The sequence below is a fragment of the Pongo abelii genome, chromosome 20 (assembly GCF_028885655.2).
Source record: "Pongo abelii isolate AG06213 chromosome 20, NHGRI_mPonAbe1-v2.0_pri, whole genome shotgun sequence".
Lineage (NCBI taxonomy): Eukaryota > Metazoa > Chordata > Mammalia > Primates > Hominidae > Pongo > Pongo abelii.
In genome coordinates, this window is record NC_072005.2 from 44,870,152 (window position 1) to 44,897,796 (window position 27,645).

General features: G+C 50.5%; 2 protein-coding genes and 2 pseudogenes across 2 annotated transcripts; 1 reads left to right on the top strand and 3 right to left on the bottom strand.

Moving 5' to 3' along the window:
- Positions 1–4,490: 4,490 nt before the first annotated feature.
- On the bottom strand, positions 4,491–6,284 carry LOC100458631 (interferon lambda-3). Its single transcript, XM_024237432.3, has 6 exons — positions 6,102–6,284; positions 5,822–6,003; positions 5,451–5,528; positions 5,044–5,193; positions 4,860–4,943; positions 4,491–4,766 (listed from the first exon to the last, which is right to left on the bottom strand). The coding sequence occupies exons 1-6, from the start codon at positions 6,109–6,111 to the stop codon at positions 4,668–4,670; spliced, it is 603 nt and encodes a 200-aa protein (XP_024093200.3). The 5' UTR covers positions 6,112–6,284; the 3' UTR covers positions 4,491–4,667.
- Positions 6,285–7,393: 1,109 nt separating this feature from the next.
- Positions 7,394–9,944, bottom strand: LOC100459239 (interferon lambda-4). Its single transcript, XM_009232577.4, has 5 exons — positions 9,512–9,944; positions 9,007–9,078; positions 8,791–8,934; positions 8,473–8,547; positions 7,394–8,315 (listed from the first exon to the last, which is right to left on the bottom strand). The coding sequence occupies exons 1-5, from the start codon at positions 9,659–9,661 to the stop codon at positions 8,217–8,219; spliced, it is 540 nt and encodes a 179-aa protein (XP_009230852.3). The 5' UTR covers positions 9,662–9,944; the 3' UTR covers positions 7,394–8,216.
- A 6,092-nt stretch (positions 9,945–16,036) lies between these two features.
- Positions 16,037–16,430, bottom strand: LOC112130180 (methionine-R-sulfoxide reductase B1-like; annotated as a pseudogene).
- Positions 16,431–25,327: 8,897 nt separating this feature from the next.
- On the top strand, positions 25,328–27,189 carry LOC100937863 (interferon lambda-4-like; annotated as a pseudogene).
- Positions 27,190–27,645: the final 456 nt, after the last annotated feature.

Consider the following 27,645-nt stretch of genomic DNA (forward strand, 5'->3'; position numbering starts at 1 on the left):
TGAACCCAGAAGAAGTTGCCTGCTGTAAGGCAGCCAGAGAAGGGGACATCTAGTTGAAAACCTAAAGGAGGAGGGAGGGAACAGCATTCTAGGCAACGGGAACAGCCAGTGCAAAGTGAGGACAACGACAAGTTTCTCTAACGGATGCCACCCTGTCCCGGAGGCTTTACACATGCAAGAGCAGTGAATTCTCCCAAAACCTCTGAGGAAGGTACCATGCTTTCTTCTACCTTGAAAATGAAGAAGCGGGTACTCAGAGAGGTTAAGAGACTTGGACAAGTTTACACAGCAGGTACGCACTAAGAGCAGTCTGAGTTTTCCCTGACACCCAGGCCTTAACCCCTGCACCTCCTGCCTTCAGAGGTTTTGAGTTTCTTTCTTTTTTTTCTTCTTTTGAGATGGAGTCTTGCTCTGTTGCCTGTCGCCCAGGCTGGAGTGCAGTGGCACGATCTCAGCTCACTGCAACCTCCACCTCCCGGGTTCAAGCGATTCTCCTGCCTCAGCCTCCCAAGTAGCTGAAAACCATGTGTATTCCTGGGCCTTTGGATTTGGAAGGGCAGGGAAAACCATGTGTATTTTCATTTGAAAGGGCAGGGAAAACCATGTGTATTTTCATACAGGCATCCGCCACCACACCTGGCTAATTTTTGTATTTTTAGTAGAGATGGGGTCTTACCATGTTGGCCACGCTGGTCTCGAACTCCTGACCTCAGGTGACCCTCCCGCCTTGGCCTCCCAAAGTGCTGGGATTACAGACCTGAGCTACCGTGCTGACCAGAGGTATTGAGTTCCCTGAAGATACTTTTCTGAGTCCTTGGTCACCTGACTTCTGCCCATCCAGGGAGTCCCTTGAGGAAACTTGGGGGCTGACCTTGCCGTGTGCATGTGTGCTCTGAAACCCTCTTGCCCCTCCATCCTCAGCATTATTAGACATGGAGACTAGTATCGGCCACCAAACCCAAGACTACATTCTCTAGCATCCTGCATGCTAGGGGTGACCGTGTGACTAACCCCTCACCAGGATCTAGGCCTTAAAACACAGGGTGGGTGGTCCCTGCTCTGTTTCCTATTGTCACCACTGAAAAACTGGATGTGTCTGAGAGCAGAATCCTGCTGTGCAGGTGAGAACAATCTCCAGGGCAGGGCTTCTAACCTGGCAGAAGAATTCCTGGGCCTGTGGATTTGGAAGGGCGGAAAAACCATGTATATTCTCACTAACCTCTGTCTGAAATTTGATATTTCTTGAATGAATTAGTCTCTTACACCTGCTGTAACAAATGACCCCGAACTTAGTGGTGTAAACCAACTCAAACTTTCCAGGGATGGATAAATGGATGGACAAAATATAGTCTACACATATGATGGAATATGATTCAGCCTTCAAAAGGAAGAAAATTCTGGCCGGGTGCAGTGGCTCCCACCTGTAATCCCAGCACTTTGGGAAGCCGGAGCAGGAGGATCGCTTGAATCCAGGAGTTCCAGATCAGCCTGGGCAATATAGTGAGGCCTCGTCTCTACAAAAAATTAAAAAATTAGCCAGACATGGTGGCACGCACTTGTAGTGCCAGCTACTCAGGAGGCTGAGGCAGCAGGATCACTTGAGCAGAGGAATTTGAAGCTGCAGTGAGCTGATTGCACGACAGTACTCTAGCCTGGGTGACCGAGCAAGACCCTGTCTCTAAACTTAAAGACAAAGAGAGAGAGTCCGGGCACAGTGGCTCACGCCTGTAATCCCAGCACTTTGGGAGGCCAAGGCCGGTGGATCACCTCAGATCAGGAGTTCGGGACCAGCCTGGTTAACATGGTGAAACCCCGTTTCTACTAAAACTACAAAAAATTAGCTGGGTGTGGTGGCAGACACCTGTAATCCCAGCTACTTGGGAGGCTGAGGCAGGAGAATCACTTGAACCCAGCAGGTGGAGGTTGCAGTGAGCCAAGATCGCGCCACTACACTCCAGCTTGGGCACCAAGAGCAAAACTCTGTCTCAAAAAAAAAAAAAAAAAAAAATGACAGCAAGAGGAAGGAAGGAAGTTCTGACACATGCTACAATAAAAATGAACTTTAAAGACATTATGTCAGTGAAATAAGCCAGTCTCAAAAGAACAAATGCTGTATGATTCCCCCACATGAGGTGCCGAGAGGAGTCAAATTCCTAGAAACGGACGTGCCTAAATATTTGCCGGGGTAGCGGGAGGGGTTAATAGGAAGTTGTTGTTTAATGGGTACAGAGATTCAATTTTGTAAGATGAAGAGAGTTCTGGAGATCGCTTGCAGAACAATGTAGCAAACACCACTAGGACCAGATGCAGTGGCTCACACCTGTAATCCTAGCACTTTGGGAGGCCAAGGGGGGGGCAGATCACTTGAGGTCAGGAGTTCGAGACCAACCTGGCCAACATGGCAAAACCCCATCTCTACTAAAAATACAATAATTAGCCAGGCATCTGACTGGCTAATGGCACCCACCTGTAGTCTCAGCTACTCAGGAGGCTGAGGTGGGAGGATCACTTGAGCCTAGGAGGTCGAGGCTGCAATGAGCTATGATCATGCCAGTGCCCTCCAGCCTGGGTGACAGAGCAAGGTCCTGTCTCAAAAAAAAAAAAATAGAATAAATAAATAATAAAATTGCACTGCTGAACAATGTGCTTTAAAAAGGATGAGATGGTACATTTTGTGGGTTTCCCACAATTAAAAAAAAAATTTAAATTACCTGAACAAAAAGAGCAAAACAAAATGCATGCACATTTCTATTCCTACAGTTCTGACAGTCAAGGTGTCAGCAGAGCTGGTTCCTTCTGGAAGCTGCAGAGGAGATCTCTTTCCTTTCTCAGCCTCTGGGGGTGTCCAGCATCCCTTGACCCCGGTTCCCTTCCTGACATCACTCCAACGTCCTGCTTCTGTGGTCACATCTCCTGCTAATGATGCTGACCCCAGCCTCCTTCTTAGAAGGACTTTTGTGATGATATTGGGTCCAGGTGGACAACCCAGGATAACGTCCCCATCCCAAACCCTTAACTTACTCACATCTGCAGAGTCCCTCATGCCATGGAACATAACATATTCCCAGGTCCAGGAATCAGGAACATCTCTGGGGACCAGTCTTGCGTCTAGCACGAATCCATTACAAATGCAGGCAACACACCACAACAGTGTTTGCAGAACTTGTGACTTTGTCACCAAAAGAAATCACAGACATTTCCTATCACGTTATCTTCCAGCAGGCACCTTGAAATGTCATTTATGCTCATCCCTGCTTCTAAGTCACAGTGGTTATTAAAGCTGCCACAGGTGATTTTTTACTTAATGCATTCATGAAGAAGCACATGAATTGCTATGTCACAGTGTGAAAAAATATTTTGATCACTGTATTACAATCAGAGTTGGATTCCTTTGTCCTGTGTGTGTTCTTTCATTCTGAGAAAGGGCCATAGGCTTTTCACGGCTGCCGTGAGGTCCAGTGGGTGAAGATGGTGAGGGAGCCCTGTCCCGGGGACTGGGGAGCACAGAACTGCCAGGAACCAGGGCCCCTGGATGACTGGGTGGGGCCATCCTGCCAGGGGGAGCGCTCACCTTGGGAGGAGGAGCTGGTGGAGAATGACACTCTGTGGTTTGTAATCCACGATCACTGTATTTGGGGGACTCTTTGTTCCAGCAGCTCAGCCAACTCTACTCAGCAGGGGTCCCTGATCCAAGTTGTCCTCCTCATTTGTGGGGGCCGATCCAGGGTTAGTGAGACCTCATGTTTGCTTATACAATTCAGGGGCTTCTTGGAAAGAGAATGGGCTGGACCCGGTGACTCAAGCCTGTAATCCCAGTTCGGGGAGGAGCTGGAGTGCATGGAGGATGGTGCCGAGGAGAGAGAATTGCTTGAGCCCAGGAGTTTGAGGCTACAGTGAGATGTGATCATGCAAGAGAGAGGGTCTTGCCGTTGCTGAGGCTGGTCATGAACTCCTGACCTCAAGGAATCCTCCCATCTCAACTTCCGCCAGTAGCTGGGATTATGGGCTTGTGCCACCACGCCCAGCCAATTCTTTAATTTTTTATAGAGGCAGGATCTTGCTATGTTGCCCAGGCTGGTCTGGGCTCAAGTGATCCTCCCAACTCAGCCACCCAAAGTGCTGTGATTACAGGCTTGAGCAACTGCATCCAGGCTCTAAATTAATTTTAAAGATGCTTCATTTCACCCAATACATCCAAAGTGCTATCATTTCAACATCTAATGAATATATAAATTATAATTAAGCTGTTTTACTTTTTTTTCCCCACAGTAAATCTTCAAATTCTGGGGTATGTTTTACACTCACTGAAAAAATGAGGTTGCACCACCTGCATTCCAGGTGCTCAATAGTGACATGTGGCCCGGGGACCCCAGTGGACAGCACAGCCTCAATGAACCTGCTGTTCTAGATGCTACTTTTAGGGTGATTTGTTACGGCAGCAACGCAAAGGAAATACACATCAACACACACAAACAGTCCCACGTCATGGGTGTCTTTTCCTCATTGTTTATTTCAACAAGGATTATAAAAAGTAGAAAAATAAACATTTTCCTGGAGGTGAGTTGGATTTACACACACAAATACATAAATAGCAACTGGGTGGCAATAAATTAAGACAAGTGGCTAATTTATAAATAAAATCTCAGGTTGCGTGACTGATGGGAGAGTCAGACACACAAGTCCCCGCTGGCGACACAATTCAGGTCTCGCGTGAGGAGGCGGAAGAGGTTGAAGGTGACAGAGGCCTCGAGGCAGCCAGGGGACTCCTGTAGGGAGGAGGGGATGGGTCAGGGGCTGTCCAGGGTCTGGGCTCCCAGTGGCTCCCCAGACCTCAGTCCCTCTCTTCCCGGGTCACTCACCTTTTTTGGGGCCTCCTGGAGCCGGTGCAGCCAATGGTGGAGGCGGCCCCGGGTCCTGGGCCCTGCCGTGGGCTGAGGCTTGATCTGTGGGCAGAGGAGGGCGGTGTGTGAGCCGGGGCCTTGGCCCGGGGAAGGACGCTGCTCATAGCCCACAGACCTGGGTGCCTGGGCCCCGACGACTCACACAGGCCCGGAGCTGGGAGAGGATGTGGTGCAGGGTGTGAAGGGGCTGGTCCAAGACATCCACCAGGGCTGGGTCAGTGTCAGTGGCGGCCTCCAGAACCTTCAGCGTCAGGGCCAGCTCAGCCTCCAAAGCCATGGGGCGCTCCCTCACCTGAGGAGAGGTGAGAAAGAGCAGGTGAGGGGGGAGGTGAGGGGAACAGCTTGGGGAGGAGGATAGAGAGGAACAAGTGAAGGTGACAGGCACAGGGGAGAGGGCACAGCCAGTGTGGTCAGGTGGGAGCAGAGGGAAGGGGAGCAGGTGTGAGGAGAAGAGAGAGGGACAAGAGAGAAAGAGACGGTGAAGGGGCCACTACAGAGCCAGGTGAGTGGGGCTGGGAGGGCAGGGGTGGGCCTGACTCCCCCTCTCACCTGCAGCTGCCTCAGGTCCCAGGTCCTGGGGAAGAGGCGGGAGCGGCACCTGCAGTCCTTCAGCAGAAGTGACTCTTCCTAGACAGCAAAGGCACAGGTTAGCCCCAGCAGGAGGGGTGGAGGTTAGACCACTCTGGTGGGATTGGAGGATGGCTGACAACAGGATAGGGGAGGTTAACTGCTGGGAGGATGGTAGAGGACCCTCTTCTACAGGAAGACATGAGTCAGTCCCTGCAGTAGGAGCATGAGATAGCCCACTGCAGGGAGGGTGGAGGCTAGCCCAGTGAAGGAAGCTGGGAGTGGGAAAGCGTGGTGACCCTTGGAGTGGGGGTGGAGGCTAGCCCATGGCAGGAAGGCAGGGGGAGACTCACTAAGGCATCTTTGGCCCTCTTAAAGGCCTGCAGCTCCTGTGGAGACAGGGACTTGAACTGGGCTATGTGGCAGCCCCTTGCATCCGGGAGAGCCCCACGGAGCCTGGCGACAGGAACTGCTCCAGTCACAGTCAGCACTGCGGCCATCAGCACCAGCACTGGCATGCAGCCCCCGGTCATGTCTGTGTCACGGAGAGAAAGGGAGCTGAGGGGATGGAGAGGCTGCCCCCTGAGGGCAGGGGCTGCAGGAGCTGAGCACGGACAGAGATGTGGGACTCACCTAGTTTCATTCCTGATCTCTGGTCTTTGTCAGCAGAAGAAACACTGTGAGGCGCTCACCCACGGTCTGTTTGGGTCTTGTTTGGAGTCTCTGTTCTTTTCAGTCCCCTCTTCTGGATCTCAGACTGTGTCCTGGCTTTGACTCTTTCTGTCAGTTTCGAGCTCTGTCTGGGATGTAATTTCTGCCTGAGCTCCATGGGGCAGCTTTTATCCCTGACAGAAGGGCAGTCCCAGCTGATGTAGGAAAAGTGAAAACACAGCCTCAGGTAAGACACTGGCCACCAGGGGAGCCCCAGGCTGGGAAAGCCCAGAGCAGGGCAGGGCCAGTGAGCCAGGTGAGCAGCTGGAGGGAAAGAGAAACTGATGGAGACTCAGGGGTAACCTACAGGAAGGTGTGCTCCCAAGAGGATTCCACCTGCTCTGGTTTTGTTGTTGTTTAAGACAGGGTCTCACTCTGTCACTGGAGTGCAATGGCATGATCATAGCTCACTGCAGCCTCAAACTCCTGGGCTCAAGCCATCCTCCTCACCCAGCCTATTAAAGTGCTGGGAATACAGGCCTGAGCTACCACTCCTGGCATATATATATATATATATATATATATATATATATATATATATATATATTTTTTTTTTTTTTTTTTTTTTTTTTTTTGAGACAGGGTCTTGTTCAGTCACCCAGGTTGGAGTGCAGTGCAAAATCTTGGCTAACTACAACCTCCGCCCCCTGGGTTCAAGCGATTCTCTTGCCTTTGCCTCCCAAGTAGCTGAGATTACAGATTCGTGCCACCATTCCCAGCTAATTTTTATATTTTTAGTAGAGACGGCATTTCACCATGTTGGCAAGGCTGATCTCAAATTACTGATGTCAAGTGATCTGTCTGTCTAGGCCTCCCAAATTGCTGGGATTTTAGGCATCAGCCACCATGCCCAGAGGCCAATATTTCTTAATTGCCCAGGCAAGGAAGGACTCAGGAATATGAGCCACTGCTCAAGAATTGAGGTGTTACGACGGACTTGAAGGACACCACATGGGTGCTGTCTTTCTTAGGGAAGTTCAGGCAGTGGTGAAGAGCATGGGTCTTGGAGCTGAAAGGTCTGAGGTTCAAACCTGGTTCTGACCCTCACTAGCTGTGTGACCTTGGCAAGGAGGGGTGCATTCAGCAACACAGATTGCTAATGCACAGATTTGGAGAAAAAATTAATAACACAATTGTTTGTGTATTTATGTTAGTGATTATTTAATGGAATTCACTCATTAAGACCATACCAGGACCTCAGCTGGAGAGTTTTAAACGTGATCTCAACGTACACTACTCCAACACAAGGCAAGTATACTAACCCATCCTATAGGTGAGGAAACACAGGCTCAGAAAAGTAATTTGCCCTGAATTCCACTGTAATTAACTGGCAGGGTCAGAACTGAAACTCAGGCCACCTGAGTCCCTGGCTCGGCCTCTTTTTTTGCTGTAAGGCGCACCTCACAAACATCATGCGGAAAACAAACAATGCAATCAAAACACTCTTTAATAACTGGCAATAAATTTAAACCAGGAGACAGAAGAGCAAATTCACAGGAACTTCACAAATACAAACAACACACGTAAGGGAATCCAAAGAACTACAGTCAGTTAAGGACTCTTGGGCCTTTCACTACCAAATCCCTCATGGATTGATGTCCCTTAGATGCCGGATCCAAGAGTCACGGATTCACTGAATCTCAAAGCTGGCTGTGGGGCTACAAATCCGGGGTCAGGACCTGGTGTTGGGGGTGTCCTGGTAACCACACAAGGAGGAACTGGTCCCTGTTCCCTGGGGGTCAGCCACGGTTTCCAGAGTTCAAGTCTCTTCCTGCCATAGCAACCCCTGGAGGGTCGTACAATGCACCCCGAGGAAATATCATGGCGTCCTGGAGAACTGTGCTCTCTTCCCTGTAGAAGGACCCGCTCCTCTTGTATCTGAGACAGTGGATCCAAGTCAGGCCTAAGACTGCAAAGAAGTTCTTGTACCTCAGCACCCATTGACTGAGAGCCTCGCCTGGCCAGCCCAATGGACGACAGGAGCTGCTTTCGGCAGCCAATGGCGTGGAGGTTTCGGTGGTGCCAGAGGGGGCGGGGTCAGAGGCAAGGCCCAGAGTGTGCAGCCAGCCGGAGCTCCCACGTGAGCAGGCGCAGGAGGTTGAAGACCACGCTGGCTTCGCGACACCGAGGCGAGTCCTGGAGCCCGGGAGGGAGGGCAGCGGGGCTAAACCAGGCTCTTCCCCCCGCCCCCGGAATCCCCCTCCAGTCCCGCTGCTCCCAGCCTCAGTCCCGTCCTTGTCAGCCTCGCCTGGTCCTCCCTGCGGGCTAACCCTGTATTGCCTGTTGCACTCACAGCTCTCCGCGGTTTGTGACGCCTCCTCTGGGCCCCGGGGACCTTCCTGGAGGAGCCTGGCCGTGCCAGCTCAAGCTGGAGGTGGGACATGAGGCAAATGGAAAAGGCGAAGGACGAAGCCGCCTCTGCATCTGCCCGTGGCCCTCCCAGCCGCAGACCCAAGCCCGGATTTCAGGACACCCAGACGACCCGACTCGGGTCTGAATAGGTTTTTCCGCTAAGCGGGACAGATTTGCAAAGCGCTGGGGCTCGCCGTGGGCCTGAGGATGCAGAGAAGCTGGCGGGGGCGAGGGGCGGCGGGGCGCGGCCGTCACTCACGCAGGCCGCCACATCCCTCCCCGCGGCCGCCAGCAGCTCCAGGATCGGGACGGTGCCGGGAAGCAGCTCCGGGCGGTGCAGGCCTCTGAGCACGGCCTGGGCGTCCGCGATGCCCCGGGCCACGTGGCGGAGCCGAGCGCAGGACTGCGGGGACGAGAGGGCTTTAGAGGGGGCCGCGCCCAGGCCATGCCTCTCCCGCCCGCTTCCGGGACTCACCGACGGCCGCGGAGGATCCCTCCTGGGGCGGAAGGAGCAGTTGCGCGGTCCCCAGCTCAGCGCCTCTTCCTCCTGCGGTACAAGCGGCGCTTACAGCATACGGCTAGGCCCCCTCGCCAGGGACCCTAACCTCTGCACAGTCTGGGATTCCTGGACGTGGATGGGTACTGGCAGCTTACGGTCGTGCCTGTCGTATACTGAACCAGGGAGCTCCCCGAAGGCGTGAACCGGCGTTGAATTGCACCCCGCGCTCCCCCAGCAAAGCCCCGCGCCCCGACCTGGAGCCAAGTCCGCCCGGCAGGGCTCCCTTCTGTGATTGACCCTGAGCCTGCGTTCGCGCTGACGACGGGGACTGCGGGGGTCTCGTGGTGGGAATTGTGGACGCTGACATAGGAGAGGCGCCTGCTGGGCGCTAGGACGCAGCACCCCTTCGGACAGGGACGGGTGTGTGGGAACCCGGTGGGGCCAGGGTCCCAGGGGGCGCAGGGGCTGGGCGGTGACTTACGTAGCGGTCCCTCAGCGCCTTTACCGCCGCCAGCGTCCGGGGCTCCAGCGAGCGGTAGTGCGAGAGCAGGCAGCGCTGGGGGGCCGCTGCGACCACCGTGCACAGGACCCACAGCCCCGCGGCCACTGCGGCCCAGACACTCGGCCGCATCTCTGCTTCTGCAGCAGGCGAGAGACGTCAGGGAAGCCAAAGAGAGGGTCCAGCGCGTCCAGCCCCCCGCCTTGGGTTAGGCTCGCAGGGAAGGCAATGCTCGGAGCGTTGAAGGCACGGCACAGCACACGCAGTGGGAGAGAGAGCGGGAGCCGGCCCCCTCCTCGCCTTGGCCTCTGCCCTCACTCCTCTCTGCAGTGCACCCTCTGTGCCTCGTGCTGCAGCAGGTGCTGCCGTCCACTGTCTCCTGGGAGGCGTCCAGAGCAGTCTCCACCTGGGCAACAGTGCCTCGACGGTCCATGCTGGCTTTTATGTGCAGGGCTGAGAATGGGGTTTGCAGCCGGGCTTTCCTGTCCAGGGCAAGCTTTCCCAACATCAGAGCTGGCCCCAGGCCTCTGGGATCCCAGTCGGGTGTGAGGACTTCAACCCGAAGTTGGCCTGTGCCCGGGATGGCTGCCCTCCAACACTCGGTTTCCAAATTGTCTCTGTCCCTGTTTCTACTGTCTGTTTCCTCTTTCTTTGCTTCACCCTGGTTGTCTTTATCTTCGTTCTGCAATCACAACCAGCCCTTGTGTAGTGTTGACTGTGCATCAGGCCCTCTTCTATGTAATTGACACAGACATACCATCTCATTTTTGTACCAGGGCAGCCCTGGAGGTGTAGCTGAGAAAGAGAACGCTTAATTTATTTTATTTTAGAGACAGAGTCTTGCTTTGTTGCCCAGGCTGTAGTAGTGGTGCAGTCACAGCTCACTTCGGTCTCAACCTCCCAGGCTCAAGCATCCCCCCACCTCATTCTCCAAAGTAGCTGGGACTACCAGTGGTGCCACCACCATTTTTTGTAGAAACCTGGTTTCGCCATGTTGCCCAGGTTGGCCTCTAACTCCTGAGCTCAAGCCATCTGCCCGCCTCAGCCTCCCAAAATTCTTGGATTACAGGCATGATCCATTGCACCCGGCCTCACTATTTTCTTAAACCATTTTTTTCTAGTCTCTTTATCTATAGGTGCATTGATTAAAAGAACTGCAGATGCCCAAAAGGCCACAGGAGCTTCAGGACGCTTCCTTTGCTTATTACTGGAGGAAGATAAGGCTGGGGCAAAACAAGTGCAAACCAGACACAGTGACCCACGGTTACCTTTAGCTCATTAATATATAATTATCATGGTAAACTCCCTACCCATGGAGGAAAATACACTCACCATTTGCTGAACATACATCATATGAAGAGACATGCTTATGATCTGCACCTGCGTCTGGAGTTTCTCCCTGCGCATGCTTACATACCTCCCCACCCCACAGCTAACTCCTTAAAATTTCCCAGCTCCCCACAGCTGGGTGATGAGGTGTTTTTTGTTCTTTGTTTTTGTTTGTTTGTTTGTTTGTTTTTGAGATGGAATTTCACTCTTGTTGCCCAAGCTGTAGTACAGTGGCATGATCTCGGCTCACTGCAACCTACACCTCCCGAGTTCAAGCAATTCTGTCTCAGCCTCCTGAGTAGCTGGGATTACAGGTGTACGCCACCACACCTGCCTAGTTTTTTGTAGTTTTATTAGAGACGGGGTTTCACCATGTTGGCCAGGCTGGCCTCAAACTCCTGACTTCAGGTGATCCGCCCACCTTGGCCCCCCAAAGTGCTGGGATTACAGGCATGAGCGCGCCTAGCGATAAGGTGTCTTTAGAGCAAGAGTTCTCTCCTTCCCCATCCTAGCTAGGAATAAAACCTGCTTGCCTTTTTGTTTCCAATTGGGTGTTCTTTCTTTGCAACCAATGCAGAGTAGGGAAAGAACTCCATTTACAGGTGACAGTTTCATTGTCAAAAATGACACAAGCCCAGGTACAGTGGCTCAGGCCTGTAATCCCAGCATTTTGGGAGGCTGAGGAGGGAGGATTGTTTGAGCCCAGGAGTTTGAGACCAGCCTGGGCAATATAGTGAGACCCTGTCTCTACAAAAAGTAAGGGATTTAAAAATTAGCTGGGCATGGTGGTGTTACTGGAAAAGCATCCTGATCCAGACCCCAAGAGAGGGTTCTTAGATCTTGTGCAAGAAAGAATTTGGGGCAGGTCCACAGTGCAAAGCAAAAGCAAGTTTATTTTAAAAAGTAAAGTGGTGGCTGGGTGCAGTGGCTCACATCTGTAATCCCAGCACTTTGGGAGGCCGAGGCAGGTGGATCACTTGAGGTCAGGAGTTCAATACCAGCCTGACCAACACGGCAAAACCCTGTCTCTACTAGAAATACAAAAAAATTAGCCGGGTGTGGTGGTGCACACCTGTAGTTCCAGCTACTCGGAAGGCTGAGGCAGGAGAATTGCAGTGAGCCAAGGTTGTGCCACTACACTCCAGCCTGGGAGACAGAGCGAGAAAAAAAAAGCAAAGTGGTGAAGGAATAGCTACTCCATAGACAGAGTAGGGTGTTCCTGAAAGTAAGAGGAGGAATGGGCCCACCCTAGGTACAATGCTTGTTTATGTAGAGAATAACAAAAAATATCATGGGGAGATGTGCTCTGCTACAAGGGTTTGTGACAAAGGATTAAATTTCTTAATTACCATATTTTGCAAGAACCAATATTACTATCTTTAAAGCAAAATGAGGAATGCTTCTGATGAGGAATGCTTCTGTTCTCAAGATATCAAGATTTCAGGACATTCCTGAGCCTGAGTCTGTTTAGTAAATGTTATCAATCTGTTCCATTAACAGTAAACATCTAGAGGCTAGGAATGCCTAACTTCCTAGCTGTAAATGCAGCTCAGCAGGTCCCAGCCTCCTTTTTCCTAGCCCTCACTCAAGATGGAGTCGCTCTGGTTCAAATGCCTCTGACAGTGGCACGCACCTGTAGTCCCAGCTACTCATGGGGCTGAAATGAAAGTATCCCTTGAGTCTGGGAGGTTGAGGCTGCAGTGAGCTGTGATTGTGCCACTGCACTCCAGCCTGGGTGACAGAGTGAGAGACTGTCTCAAAAAAAAAAAGACACAAACCAGGCACAGTCGCTCATGCCTGTAATCCCAGCACTTTGGGAGGCCGAGGCAGGCAGATCAGCTGAGGTCAGGAGTTCGAGAGCAGCCTGACCAACATGGAGAAACCCCATCTCTACTAAAAATACAAAATTAGCCAGGCGTGGTGGTGCATGCATTTAATCCCAGCTATGTGGGAGGCTGAGGCAGGAGAACCCGGGAGGCGGAGGTTGCAGTGAGCCGAGATCACGCCATTGCACTCCAGCCTAGGCAACAAAAGTGAAACTCCGTCTCAAAAAAAAAAAAAAAAGACACAAAAGGGAGGTTCTATTGCCTTATTTTACAGATGGAAAACTGAGGCCCAGGAAAGTAAGGGAACTGTTCCAAGATACACAGCTAATAAATGGCAGAGGTGGGGTTTGAACCCACACACTGCCCAGTTTCAAAGCTTGTTCTCTATGCCATAACTGCCCTTATCTTTTTCAGCATCTCCTCCTATGTCTTGCTTTCTCTTTCTCTCTCTCTCTCTCTGTTCCTGTCTCTGGCTTTGTGTGACTCCATCTTTCTTATTCATTTTTCCAACAAGCATCCTGACCTGGGTCACTCTGTCTGTCTCAATCAATCTCTTTTTGTTAGTTTAAACATAAAATCTACTTCTTTTTCTGATAAAATTAGCCATGCATATTCAGTGGATAAAGCTTGAAAAATACACAAAAGCATAAAAGAGAAAAAACATCACCTATAACTTCACCATCCTCCTCTCATCCCTCATCCCACTTCTGGAACAATTCGTCCCAATACATAGGAATTTTCCATGTGTTTATTTGTGCATATGTTTTCTGACTACCAAAGTAACACTTGTTCCTTGTAAAAGATTCCATCAATACAAAAACATACAACGTGGAGAGTTAAAGCAAGTCTTGTATTTCACCTCCTGGAGGTAAATATTTCTTAACAATTTGTCACTGTTCCTCCTTTTGTTTTCCTTTCTGTGAGCAATTTCACCCAAATTGGAACCACGCTGTATACAGTTTGGTAGCTGGATTTTTATGTCTTACCATTATCTCTCATTTGCATTCTCCCACATCTTTAATTATAGTGTATCAGTTAGGGCCCAGCAGGAAACAGATGGCCCCGTCAATTTAGGATAATTTGAGGTGGGGTTGATACCAGAAGCCTTTATAAAGCGATTGGATAGTAAAGGCAAATGACAAGAGCTAGTGCAAACTCCTGGGGCCAGCATGGGTGAGGGGCCTCATCCACAGGCCTGAAGGAAGGGGAGAGGGTTGAGGGTGTGAATGTTGTTGCCTGACTTGGGGAGGAGAGAGTCACTTAGATTCGTGGAGGAAACAGATGAATTGTGGTGGCCCAGCACAGGGAGGAGCCCTGGGGAACAGACACCTGACCTCCTCTCCCCTCTACCTGGGGCCCAGAGTAGGTTGGAGAAGCAGGGACAGTAGATAAGGAGGGGCAAACGGAAGACATCCCCCACCCCCACACCACTATTAGAGCTTCCATTCCAACAGGATCATTTAATAACCAACCCCTGATTGGTAGGGTGGCAGGTTTTTCATTCCCTCAACAGTGTCTTTTGCAGAGCAGAAGTTGCTTTTTGTTATTGTTTTTTTGGACATGGTCTCAGTCTATAGCCCAAGCTGGAGCATAGTAGTGGCACAATTGCCGCTCACTGCAGCCTCCATCTCCCAGGCTCAAGCCATCCTCCCACCCCAGCCTCCCAAGTAGCTGGGGCGCCAGCTACCTATAGTAGGCTCGTGCCAGCAGGCCCGGCTAACTTTTCTTTTTTCCCCAGAGATGCAGTCTCACTTTGTTGGCCAGTCTGGTATGTTTCCATTCCAACATTCTTGAGATGAAAAAATTAAAGAAATGCAGAGCAGATTAGTGGTTGACAGAGGTTAAGGAAGGGGTCAGATGGGAGAGGAGTGGACGTGGTTATTGAAAGGGCAACACAAGGGATCTTGTGGTATGGAGTGTTTTGTATCTTGTCTGTATCAATGTGATATGGTTAGGCTTTGGGTGCCAACCTAAATCTCATCTTGAATTGTAATCCCCAGGTGTTGAGGGACAGACCTGGTGGGAAGTGACTGGATCTGATCATGGGGGTGATTCCCCCATGCTGTTCTTGTGATAGTGAGTGAGTTCTCACAAGATCTGATGGTGTTTTAAGTATTTGGAAGTTCCTCCTTCTTTCACTGTCTCTCTCTCCTGCCGCCATGTAAGAGATGCCTGCTTTCCCTTCTGTCATAATTGTAAATTTCCTGAGGCCTCCCCAACCATGCAGAACTGCGAGTCAATTAAACCTCTTTCCTTTATAAATTATGCAGTCTCAGGTAGCATCTTCATAGCAGTATAAGAATGGACTAATACACAATGTCAATATTCTGTATGTGATATAATACCATGGTTTTCGCAAGATGTTACCATTAGGGGAAACTGGGTAAAGGGTACACAGTAACTCTTTGCATTCTTTTTTTTTTTTTTTTGCACGTTTCATTTGTTTATTGATTTCCGCCTGATTACTCCAGAAAGTAATTACTTAAGATGCTTAAGATGGGCGGGAGGGTGACTTCAGCATTGCCCACCTATGGGAAGACCTCCGAGCATGTACAGTAAGACACAGTCACATCTTGGGGAGCTCTCTGCAGGTGAACTGCAGGCCCCCAGCCCCATGCTGGGTAAAGTAATGAAGCCACAGCCGCTTTCCTAAGCCTGAGTGAGCCAAGCTACTTCTATGCAGGTTTTTGTTTTTTGGGACGTGGTTTTTTGGACATGGTGCAGGTTGTGAAACAGGGTTTGGGTTTCTCCCCTCTTGGACAAGAGGCCAAGGGTCTGCCCCATCAGCCTGCTTTCCTGGTGGATCATGGACCATCATCACCTGGCTGGTCTGGAGGGGTTTAACCACAGCGGATCATGTGGCGACCAGAGCCGGGGCAGCTGTCAGGGGCAGCCTCCATTTCCATTCCGTCTCGTAAGCAGCCTGGGAGATGTGGGCCTAAGCTTTGGTGAGGACGAGAGTCTGTCTTGGAATTGGGCCCCACAGGGGTGAGTCCAGAGGCAGGACCGGGAAGAAAAGTTCGAAGGTCGGGGCGTAACATCATTCAAAGACCAGTTGCGCCCAGACCACACCCCTGAGATGCCTTATCGAGTGAGCAGGAGGCAAAGTCAGCCGACAGTGTGGCCACACAGCCCAAGCCTGTCCTAACAGAAGGCAGGAACCATCAATAAATAAGTGACTTTTCCAAGAAACAAGATCTTGTTCAGAGCTGCGGCCTTGGGAGCCTTCTTGATGTTTCAGCCATTGTGCCCTGCCTTCCTGTCTCAATGTCCAGGGCTCTAATTCCATGGTAGAATGGCCAGTGTGTGGCCTTAGTGCCGTAGCCATCTGGGGTCAGTGTGGGCTGCCCGCCTAGTGCGCCTGGGAGGCAGAAGTTTCTTTGCCTTTAGGGACAAACTTCAGCGAGCTGCTGAATATTCATTCAGAATCGGGACTGCCGCAGCTTGGGGCCATCGTTCAGGAACTCGTGGCTCAACGCGTTGCCACACTTGCCACAGGACACCTTCAAGACTTCAGGATGATTGTGCTCTGGGTGCTTGGCCACGCTGTCAGAACGGATGGTCTTGGTGAACACCAGCCGGGGGAATGAGTATGTGTACTTTGAGCGGCTGGGGAACATCTCATAGCCACACTTGGCACACATATAGACGCCTGGCTCAAAGTGATTCTGGAAAACCTCGCCCCCAAAGAAGCTGCAGAATGACATGGCGCCGCCAGGACCACTGTCCACTTGCCCCGTCCAACAGACCCAAGGCCGCTGACCCCATGACCGCCGGGACCCGTGCCCACCTCCCTGCACCTCCCTGCACCTCCCAAGAACCAATCTCTTTGCATTATTTCTTACAATTGCATGTGAATCCACAATTATGTCAAAGTAAAAACTCTAATTAAAACAATCACACAGACATATTTCCTTGGGAGCTATACATGCATTATGCAAATATATAAAATATTGATAATATATAAAATGTTTAAAAATGTATAAAAAAGTGTGCAAGGATATGTCCCAAACTGATTAATAGTGAGTTATTATCACTGGAGAGAGCATGGGAACTGAGGAGATGATCACTGGAATATTTAAATGTATTAATAATATTTTAATTTCTTTTTTTTTTTTGAGACGGATTCTTGCTCTGTCGCTCAGACTGCAGTGCAGTGGCGTGATCTTCGCTCACTGCAACCTCTGCCTCCCAGGTTCAAGCGATTATCCTGCCTCCGCCTCCCAAGTAGCTGGGATTACAGGTGTCTGTAAAAATTAGCCACCATGCCTGGCTAATTTTTGTATTTTTAGTACAGATGGGGTTTCACTATGTTGGCCAGGCTGTTCTCGAACTCCTGACCTCAGGCAATCTGCCTGCCTCAGCCTCCCAAAGCGCTGGGATTACAGGCATGAGCCACTGCGCCTAGCCATATTTTAATTTCTTACAAGGAGAATGAATTCTACCTAACTTAACAGTGAAACAAACAAACTCACTGGATATGAGGGAAATGGTAGCTCACTGCTTCTTCAGTTGCTGGTTGGGTAGATCGTTTGTGAGACTTTCTTAAAAAGTACATTAATCCAACTTCTAGAGCTTCTCTTTTTGTTTTTTTGAGACAGAGTCTCGCTGTGTCACCCAGGATGGAACTCAGTGGCGAAATCTCAGCTTACTGCATCCCAGGTACAACCAATCCTGCTACCTCAGCCTCCTAAGTAGCTAGGATTACAGGCACCCACTATCACACCTAGCTAATTTTTGTGTTTTTAGCAGAGACGGGGTTTCACCATGTTGGTCAGGCTGGCCTGGCACTCTTGACCTCAAGTGATCCACCCGCCTTGGCCTCCCAAAGTGCTGGGATTACAGGTGTGAGAGTCCCTGCACCAGGAGAGACTGGCCTCTAGAGCTCCTGATAATGGCTTTGTAAAACGTTGTCCCTGTCCTCTGCCACTTTGCTGCTGTGCGGGTGTTCACTGACCCTTCCTGATCCTCACCTCTGAGGCTTGCCTGCCCTCTGGCTTATGGTTGGTGTTTAGCCAGTGGAGGTGCTGGCAGGAGATTGAGGGAGGGCAGAGAGCAAGGTGGGGGTATTTATTCTCCTATTTGCTGGCTTCCCCCTGCAAGTCTGGAGTTTGACAGTGGCTGTGATCCTCTATCTACAGCCACAGTCTTTGTCCTGTCATGCCTAGGAGTGCTAACAGCTCCCCCTGTTACTGGCCTCTGGGTGCACCACCACCTCTTGCGTCTTCCTTAACCCTGCCCACTTTTCCCGTGCTTAAATGTTCAAGTAGGTCATCTACTTCCTGAAGATTTCTATTTTTTCCCCCTGAGTTTTCTTAATAGAAATGTTTGAGACTGAGGTCATTAAAGACTCACATGCTGTTATAAGCAAAAATTCAGGCTAGGCTTGGTGGCTCATGCCTATGATCCCAACACTTTGGGAGGCCAAGGCAGGAGGATTGTTTGAGTCCAGGAGTTCAAGACCAGCCTGGGCAACATAGCAAGAGCCCATCTCCACACACAAGATATAAAAATTAGCTGGGTGTGGTGGCACCCACCTGTAGTTCCAACTACTCAGGGGGCTGAGGTGGAAGGATCACTTGAGCCTGGGCGGTGGGGCCTGCAGTGAGCCGTGATGGTGTCACTGCACTCCAGCATGGTGACAGAGCGAGACCCTGTCTCAAAAAGAAAAAGAAAGAAATAAATAATAAAGAGAGATTCTGTGCACCCTTTATCCAGCTTCCCCCAATGGTAATATCTTACAAAATGCTAGTCCAATACCACAGCCGGATATTGACATTAATACAGTCCACCCATCTTATTCAAATGTCCCCAGTTTTACTTGCGTTGAGTGTGTTTGTGTATTCTTGCATGTGTGTTTAGTCATACAGTTTACTGTATACAATTTAGTTATATAATTTCGTCACATGCATAGGTTCATGTATGCATCACCACAGTAAAGACAGAAGAGTTCCATCACCATGAACATCCTTGGGGCCATGCCATCCTTTTTTTTTTGAGACAGAGTCTTGCTCTGTCACCAGGCTGGAGTGCAGTGGTGTGATCTCAACTCACTGCAACCTCCACCTCTAGGTTCACACCATTCTCCTGCCTCAGCCTCCCGAGTAGCTGGGACTACAGATGCCTGCCACCACGCCTGGCTGATTTTTTGTATTTTTTTTTAGTAGAGATGGGGTTTCACCGTGTTAGCCAGGATGGTCTTGATCTCCTGACCTCATGATCTGCCCGCCTCGGCCTCCCAAAGTGCTGGGATTACAGGGTGAGCCACCGCACCTGGCCCTTTTTTATAACCACACCCACCTTCCTCCCTCCACCATCTTTCCCTAACTCCTTGCAACAACTAATTTATTCTCCACTTTCAAATTTTTCTCATTCAAAAAATGTTATATAGCCCAGGTGCAGTGGCTCATGCCTGTAGTCCCAGCACTTTGGAAGACTGAGATCCAGCACTTTGGAAGACTGAGATCCAGCACTTTGGAAGACTGAGATCCAGCACTTTGGATGGCTGAGGTGGGAGGATCACTTAGAGCCCAGGAATTCCAGACCAGCTTGGACAATATACGGCGACCCTGTCTCTACAAAAAATATAAAAATTAGCCAGGCACGGTGGCATGTTGTAGAGTCCAGCCCTACTGGGCCCGTGGGTTTTTTCTTTGTGTGCAGAGACGAGAGATTGTAGGAAAATAAAGACACGAGACAAAGAGAAGGAAAGACAACTGGGCCCAGGGGACCACTGCCACCAATGTGCGGAGTCTGGTAGTGGCCTCAAATGCCTGGACGCACTGCTATTTATTGTATACAAGGCAAGGAGGCAGGGTAAGGAGTATGAGTCATTTCAAGTGATTGATAAGGTCACGCGAGTCACGTGTCCACATGACAGGGGGCCTTTCCCTTTGTGGTAGCTGAGGCGGAGAGGGAGGACAGCACACGTCAGCATTTTTTCTATGCACTTATCAGAAAGATCAAAGACTTTAATACTTTCACTAACCCTGTTACTGCTATCTTCTAAGAACTTAAAAAGAGGAGCCAGGTGTACAGGCGGAACATGAAAGTGGACAAGGAGCGTGTCCATTGAAGCACAGCACCACAGGGAGACGTTTAAGCCTCCAGATGACTGAGGGCAGGCCTGGCTAATGTCAGGCCTCCCACAAGAGCTGGTGGAGCAGAGTGTTCTCTAACTCCCCCAGGGAAAGGGAGACTCCCTTTCCCGGTCTGCTAAGTAACGGGTGCCTTCCCAGGCACTGGCACTACTGCTAGACAAAGGAGCCCTCAAGCGGCCCTTATCCGGGCCTGACAGAGGGCTCACACTCTTGTCTTTTGGTCACCTCTCACAGTGTCCCTTTAGCTCCTGACTCTGTATGGCCTGGTTTCACCTAGGTTATAATTATAAAACAGAAATTACTATAATAATAAAACAAAGAGTAATACTACAAACTAATGATTGACAATATTCATATATAATCATATCTATATCCTATTTCTAGTATAACTTTTCTTATTATAATTATTTTCTTTATTATACTGGAACAGCTTGTGCCTTCAGCCTCTTGCCTCGGCACCTGGATGGCTTGCCGCCCACAGCATGTGCCTGTGGTCTCAGCTACTCTGGAGGCTGAAGTGAGAGAATTGCTTGAGCCCAGGAGGTCAGCGCTGCAGCGAGCCATGATTTTGCAACTGCACTCCAGCCTAGGTGACAGGGCAAGACTCTCAATTTTAAACAATTTATATATGTGTGTGTGTATATATATATATATGATAATGAAGTAGTATGTAATCTTCTGGGATGGGCTTTTTTCACTCGGCATAATTCTCTGGATATTCATCCAAGTTGTTGCATATATCAATAGTTCATTCCTATTTGATGGTATATATTTGCCAGACTTTGTGTAACCATGCACCTTTTGGAGGACAACTGGGCTTTCTAGTTTGGGCTATTACAAATAAAGTTTCTGTGAACATTTGCAAAGCAAATAACTATGTTATTGCATGGACATAAGTTTCCATTTCTCTGGAATAAATATCCAGGCATACCATTCTGGGCCGACTAGGAGTTGCATATTTAGTTTTACAGGAAACTACTGAACTGTGTTTCAGAATGGCTGCACCATTTTTCCATTCCCACCAGCAATGTATGAGTGATCCAGTTCCTAGATCATTTTTGAGTTATACTCACAAATAAACGTTCTCCAAAGCTTTTTGTTATTTCTTAAATTCCTGAAGTAGTGTTTCTAACAGACTAGGGGTCTCAAGCAGTGGATCACAAGACACATTTCTATTGGGACAGCATTAAATTGAATTTTTTATTGCACATAACCTGCACCATGGTGGTCAGAGCTGGATCACTGATTGTCAATAATTTGCATCTGGCACTTTCCTCCAACCAATCTATGGCACTCCATTCTTTCTGCCATTACTAATTTTCCTTCTAGTTCTTCAGTCTTTGGACATATATAATTTTATTTCGGCCTCATGGTATCTATCAGTTAGGACACTTTTGGTTGTAAATAACCAAAAACTCAACTCATGCTGGCTTGAACACTGGAGAATTTTTGAGCTTACAAAACTGAGAAGCCTAGGGTTAGTGGTGAGGCTTCAGGTTAAGTTTGATCTAGCAGCTTAAGACATGAGTAACCTCCCAGTTGTTTTTTTTGTTTGTTTGTTTGTTTTTTGAGATGGAGTCTCACTCTGTCACACAGGCTGGAGTGCAGTGGCATGATCTCGGCTCACTGCAACCTCCGCCTCTAGGGTTCAAGCAACTCTCCTGCCTCAGCTCTAGTAGAGATGGGGTTTCACCATGTTGGCCAGGCTGGTCTCGAACTCCTAACCTCAGGTGATCTGCCTGCCTCGGCCCCAAAGTTCTGAGATTACAGGCATGAGCCACGGCACCCAGCCTCAGTTTGTTTGCTTGTTTGTTTTTAAATATTTCAGGTCTCCCTTATGCTGATGAGAAGCCTGTTTACTCTCGTAAATCCAAGATGGGTCTAGCAGCATCCCAGGCTTCAGGCTTCAGGTTTTATTTTTCTTCAGTAGATAAAAAAAAACAACAACAACATCTTTTTCCTAAGATGTTCAGGACCGAAGATCATTCTGATTGAACTGGATTAGGTCACATGCCCACCACAAACCCAATCACCGTGGCTAAGAAGACAAACTGATGTAAATGGCTACAGCCAGATCACATACCCCATCCCAGGGATGGGGAGGGGGTTAAATCATCTTCCCAAAACTATTTAGCTCCCCAACTGAAATGGGGGATCTCAGGAAAGATTGGGGAGAGGTGATAGAAGCTTGGAAAGTATACTCCATGGACACTTTTTGAAACCTCTTTTTTTTTTTTGAGACAGGGTCTCGCTCTGCCACCCAGGCTGGACTGCAGTGGCACAATCTCGGCTCACTGCAACCTCCCCCTCCCTGGTTCAGGCAGTTCTCCTGCCTCAGCCCCCTGAGTAGCTGGGATTACAGGTACGTGCCACCTGACCAGCTAATTTTTTTATTTTTAGTAGAGATGGGGTTTCACCATGTTGGCCAGGCTTTGCTGGTTCTTAAAACCTCTATGCCTTTGAATAGGAAAATATGCACTGGCAAACCATAAAATAATTTTCTCATACTCATGCTGAGGAAGACATATAACCATGAAAAACAGTCACTACTTACCCATAATTATCAATATTTATATAAACCTAATTAGAATTAATTAAAAGTGGTCTCAAGTAGGAAGCATGCCTGACTTACTCAAAACATACCTAAGGCTGGGTGCAGTGACTCACACTTGTAATCCCAACATTTTGGGAGGCCAAGGCAGGAGGATCGCTTGAGGCCAAGAGTTTGGACCAGCCTGGGCAATATACTGAGATCCTGTCTCTACAAAAAATTTAAACACTAGCTGGCATGGTGGTGCATGCCTGTAGTCCCAGCTACATGGGAGGATTGCTTGAGCCCAGGAGGTTGAGGCTGCAGTGAGCTGTGATCATACCACTTCACTCTAGCCTGGGAACAGAGCGAGACTGTATCTCAAAAACAAACAAAAAACATATGTAGGCTATTCTGTATGGGATAGATCAGTCATGCAGATGAGAGATGGCAGAGTATTGCCAATAATAACCCAGGGAGCCTGGGATCAAATCCCCATTTCACACCTACAAGCTGTGTGAGCTCGTGTTTCATTCATAACCTCTCTGTGCCACCGTTCTTTCTTCTATAAAATGTCAGCCAATAACCAGTCAACTACCTAACAGTTGCTGGGGAGAAAAAAAAACCCAGATATTTACATGAGAAGAGCTTAGAATGGAGCCAGGAAGTGCTGAGTATATATTAGCTATATATGTGTATATATATATATATACACACACAAAACAGTAGTTGAGAAAAACATGTCTGTAATTCCAATTTTCAGCAGCAAACTAACAATACTTTATTAAGTGGTAAACAAATAAATATTATATTCATATAACAATATGAAAGCCAGAGACAGCTCGTCTGAGACACAGATGAACAAAAACCAGAGAGAGGGGGCCAGGTGCAGTGGCCCACACCTGTAATCCCAGTGCTTTGAGAGGCCAAGGTGGGATGACAGCTTGAGGCCAGGAATTTAAGACCAGCCTGGGCAACACAGTGAGACCCCCATCTCTACAAAAAAAAAAAAAAAATAGAAGAATTATCTGGGCATGGTGGTGGGTGCCTGCAGCTCCAGCTACTTAGGGACTACTCAAAGCTGAAGCACGAAGATCCTTGGAGCCCACAGGATTGAGGTTACAGTGAACTGTCATCTCACCACTACACTCCAGGCTGGGCCCAGAGACAGTGAAGCCCTGTCTCTAAAAAAGAAGAAAGAAAAGAAAAAAAAAAACAGAAGAGAAGGGGGAGTATTCAGGGTGTAAACCAAAAATAAAATTCTAAGGGCCCCCGCAACCATCTGAATGGATCCTGTCCTCTCTGCCAAGGGCATTCCAAAGTTAACCTGAAAAACCAGTTCGGGCCATAATTTCAAGGGGGAGTGGGACATGCCTCATCATGGCCTCCTTCCTTTTGGAATTACTGATAGAAGAGACCTTTAAGTTTGATTTTTTTAAAATTACAATCTATTTTCTCTGAAGCCTGCTATCTGGAGGCTTCATCTGCACACACACTCAATGTAAGTAAAAGAGGATATCTGAATAAGATAGGTGGATTGTGTCAATATCAGTATCCTGGTTGTGGTATTGGACTGGAGGTTTGTAAGATGTTAGTTACCCTTGGGGGAAACTGGGTAAAGGGTGCACAAGATCTCTGCATTTTCTTCCCTTCCTTCCTTCCTTCCTCGGTCTCCACAACCCCTTATAGTAACCCAGACATTCCTCTCTATTGATAATAACTCAACCAATTGCCCATCAGAAACTCTTTGAATCCCCCTATGACTTGGAAGCACACCCTGGCTTCCACTTGTCCTGCCTTTCTGGATGGAACTAATGTACATCTTACGTGTATTGATTGATGCCTTATGTCTCCCTAAAGTGTATAAAATCAAGTTGTAGGCCAGGCACGGTGGCTCACGCCTGTAATCCCAGCACTTTGGGAGGCTGAGGCAGGCGGATCACCTGAGGTCAGGAGCTCAACACCAGCCTGGCCAACATGGCGAAACCCTGTCTCTACTAAAAAGGCAAAAGTTAGCTGGGCATGGTGGTACACGCCTGTAGTCCCAACTACTCGGGAGGCTGAGGCAGGAGAATCACTTGAACCTGGGAGGTTGTGGTTGCAGTGAGACAAGTTTGCACCAGTGCACTCCAGCCTGGGCAATAGAGTGTGACTCCGTGTCAAGAAAAAAAAAAAAGTTGTGGCCGCACAACCTTGGGCACATGGTTCTCAGGATCTCCTGGGGGCTGTGTCACAGGCCATTGGTCACTCATATTTGGCTCAGAATAAATCTCTTCAAGTGTTTTTTACAGAGTGTGACTCTTCTCATTCATTGACAAGGGAAAGAAAGATACAAAGACAGGGACACACAAACCGAAATGTAATGAGAAAGCAGAGAAAGATGAAGGAGACAGCATTGGAAAGCCAGTTGTGAACACCCCAGGGCAGGCATTTAAATGATCTGGTAGCTCTGCCAAGCCTGTAGCTTCAAAGAAAAGGAAACAGTGTCTCAGTTCATTCCTAGAGTACAGAAGACAGATCAGACAGAGGCAAAGAGAGACAAACAGATGTCCAGAAAACAGACACAGGCAGTTGGCTCAGGATAGACAGTTGGAGGCCAGCCGTCCCTGGCATAGGCCCACCGTGGGTTAAAGTCCTCACACCCCAACTGGGATCCCAGAGGCCTGGGGCCAGCAGTGACGTTACGAAATCTTGTCCAGGACGGGGACCGGCTGCAAACCCTCTCAGCCCTGCACATAAAAGCCAGCATGGACCGTCGAGGCACTGTTGCCCAGGTGGAGACTGCTCCGGACGCCTCCCAGGGGACAGTGGCCCGCAGCACCTGCTGCAGCACGAGGCACAGAGGGTGCACTGCAGGGAGAAGTGAGGGCAGAGGCCAAGGCGAGGAGTGGGCCGGCTCCCGCTCTCTCTCCCCCTGTGTCTGCTGCGCCTCCCCTGTGAGCCTAACCCAAGGCGGGGGACTGGACGCGTGGGACCCACTCTTTGGCCTCCCTGACGTCCCTCAGGAGCAGAGATGCGACCGAGTGTGTGGGCCGCGGTGGCCGCGGGACTGTGGGTCCCGTGCACGGTAGGCGCGGCGACCCCCCGGCGCTGCCTGCTCTCGCACTACCGCTCACTGCAGCCCCGGGTGCTGGCGGCCGTCAAGGCGCTGAGGAACCGCTAAGTGAGTGACCGCCCAGCCCCTGCGCCCCCCGGTACACTGGCCCCGCCGGGTTCCCACACACCCGTCGCTGTCCCGAGGGGTCCTGCGTCCTAGCGCCCAGGAGGCGCCTCTTGTACGTCAGAGCCCACAATTCCCACCACGAGACCCCCGCAGTCCCCGTCGTCAGCGTGAACGCAGGCTCAGGGTCAGTCACAAAAGGAGCCCTGCAGGGTGGACTCGGCTCCAGGTCGCGGGCGCAGGGCTATGCCGGGGAAGCGCGGGGTGCAATTCAACCCTGGTTCACGCCTTCGGGGAGCTCCCTGGTTCAGTACACGACAGGCATGACCGTACGCTGCCAGTACCCATCCACGTCCAGGAATCCCAGACTGTGCAGAGGTTAGGGGCCCTGGCGAGGGGTCCCAGCCGTATGCGATAAGCACCGCTTGTCCCGCAGGAGGAAGAGGCGCTGAGCTGGAGCCCGCGCAACTGCTCCGTCCGCCCCAGGAGGGCGGCCATCGGTGAGGCCCAGAAGCGGGCGGGAGAGGCATGGCCTGGGTGCGGCCCCCTCTAACGCCCTCTCGTCCCCTCAAGTCCTGCGCTCGGCTCCGCCACGTGGCCAGGAGCATCGCGGACGCCCAGGCCGTGCTCAGCTGCCTGCACCGCCCGGAGCTGCTTCCCGGTGCCAGCCGGTTCCTGGAGCCCCTGGCAGCCGCGAGGAGGGACGTGGCGGCCTGCGTGAGTGACGGCCGGGCCCCGCCGCCCCTCGCCCCCGCCAGCTTCTCTGCATCCTCAGGCCCACGGCGAGCCCCAGTGCTTTGCGAATCTGTCCTGTTTAGTGGAAAAAACGATCCAGACCCAGGTCGGGTCCTCTGGGTGTCCTGAAATCCGGGCTCAGGTCTGCGTCTGGGAGGGCCTCGGGCAGATGCAGAGAGGGGCTCCGTCCTTCGCCTTTTCCATTTGCCTCGCGTCCCACCTCCAGCTTGAGCTGGCACGGCCAGGCTCCTCCAGGAAGGTCCCCGGGGCCCAGAGGAGGCGTCACAAACCGCGGAGAGCTGTGAGTGCAGCAGGCAGTACAGGGTTAGCCTGCAGAGAGGACCGAGCGAGGTTGACACGGACAGGACTGAGGCTGGGAGCGGCGGGATTGGAGAGGTCTTCTCGGGAGGGAAGAGCCTGGCTTAGCGCAGCTGCGCTCCCTCCCTGGCTCCAGGACTCGCCTCGGTGTCGCGAAGCCAGCGTGATCTTCAACCTCCTGCGCCTGCTCATCTGGGAGCTCCGGCGGGCTGCACACTCGGGGCCTTGCCTCCGACCCCGCCCCCTCCTGCAGCACGGAAACCTCCACGCCATTGGCTGTCGAAAGAGGCCCCTGTCGCCCATTGGCCCGGCCAGGCGAGGATCTCAGCCAATGGGTGCTGAGGCACGAGAACTTCTTCGCAGCCTTGGGCCTGACTTGGATCCACTGTCTCAGATATAAGAGGAGCGGGTCCTTCTACAGGGAAGAGACCCCAGGAAGCCATGATATTTCCTCGGGGTGCATTGTACGACCCTCCAGGGGTTGCTATGGCAGGAAGAGACTTGAGCTCTGGAAACCGTGGCTGACCCCCAGGGAACAGGGACCAGTTCCTCCTTGTGTGGTTACCAGGACACCCCCAACACCAGGTCCTGACCCCGGATTTGCAGCCCCACAGCCAGCTTTGAGATTCCGTGAATCCGTGACTCCTGGATCCGACATCTAAGGGACACCAAGCCATGAAGGATTTGGTAGTGAAAGGCCCAAGAGTCCTTAACTGACTGTAGTTCTTTGGATTCCCTTACGTGTGTTGTTTGTATTTGTGAAGTTCCTGTGAATTTGCTCTTCTGTCTCCTGGTTTAAATTTATTGCCAGTTATTAAAGAGTGTTTTGATTGCATTGTTTGTTTTCCACATGATGTTTGTGAGGTGCGCCTTACAGCAAAAAAAGAGGCCGAGCCAGGGACTCAGGTGGCCTGAGTTTCAGTTTTGACCCTGCCAGTTAATTACAGTGGAATTCAGGGCAAATTACTTTTCTGAGCCTGTGTTTCCTCACCTATAGGATGGGTTAGTATACTTGCCTTGTGTTGGAGTAGGGTACGTTGAGATCACGTTTAAAACTCTCCAGCTGAGGTCCTGGTATGGTCTTAATGAGTGGATTCCATTAAATAATCACTAACATA

Bases quoted from the DNA above. Each gene is read 5' to 3' on its own strand.
- LOC100458631 (XM_024237432.3), bottom strand. The intron at 4,944-5,043 runs GTGAGTCGTCGG...CTCTGCCCACAG, and splicing joins TCTCCCAGCTCCGGGCCTGT to ATCAAGCCTCAGCCCACGGC. The intron at 4,767-4,859 runs GTGAGTGACCCG...TCCTCCCTACAG, and splicing joins TCCAGGAGGCCCCAAAAAAG to GAGTCCCCTGGCTGCCTCGA.
- LOC100459239 (XM_009232577.4), bottom strand. From the start codon at position 9,661: ATGCGGCCGAGTGTCTGGGCCGCAGTGGCCGCGGGGCTGTGGGTCCTG. The intron at 9,079-9,511 runs GTAAGTCACCGC...CTTGTACCGCAG, and splicing joins AGGCGCTGAGGGACCGCTAC to GAGGAAGAGGCGCTGAGCTG. The intron at 8,935-9,006 runs GTGAGTCCCGGA...TCGTCCCCGCAG, and splicing joins GGGATCCTCCGCGGCCGTCG to TCCTGCGCTCGGCTCCGCCA.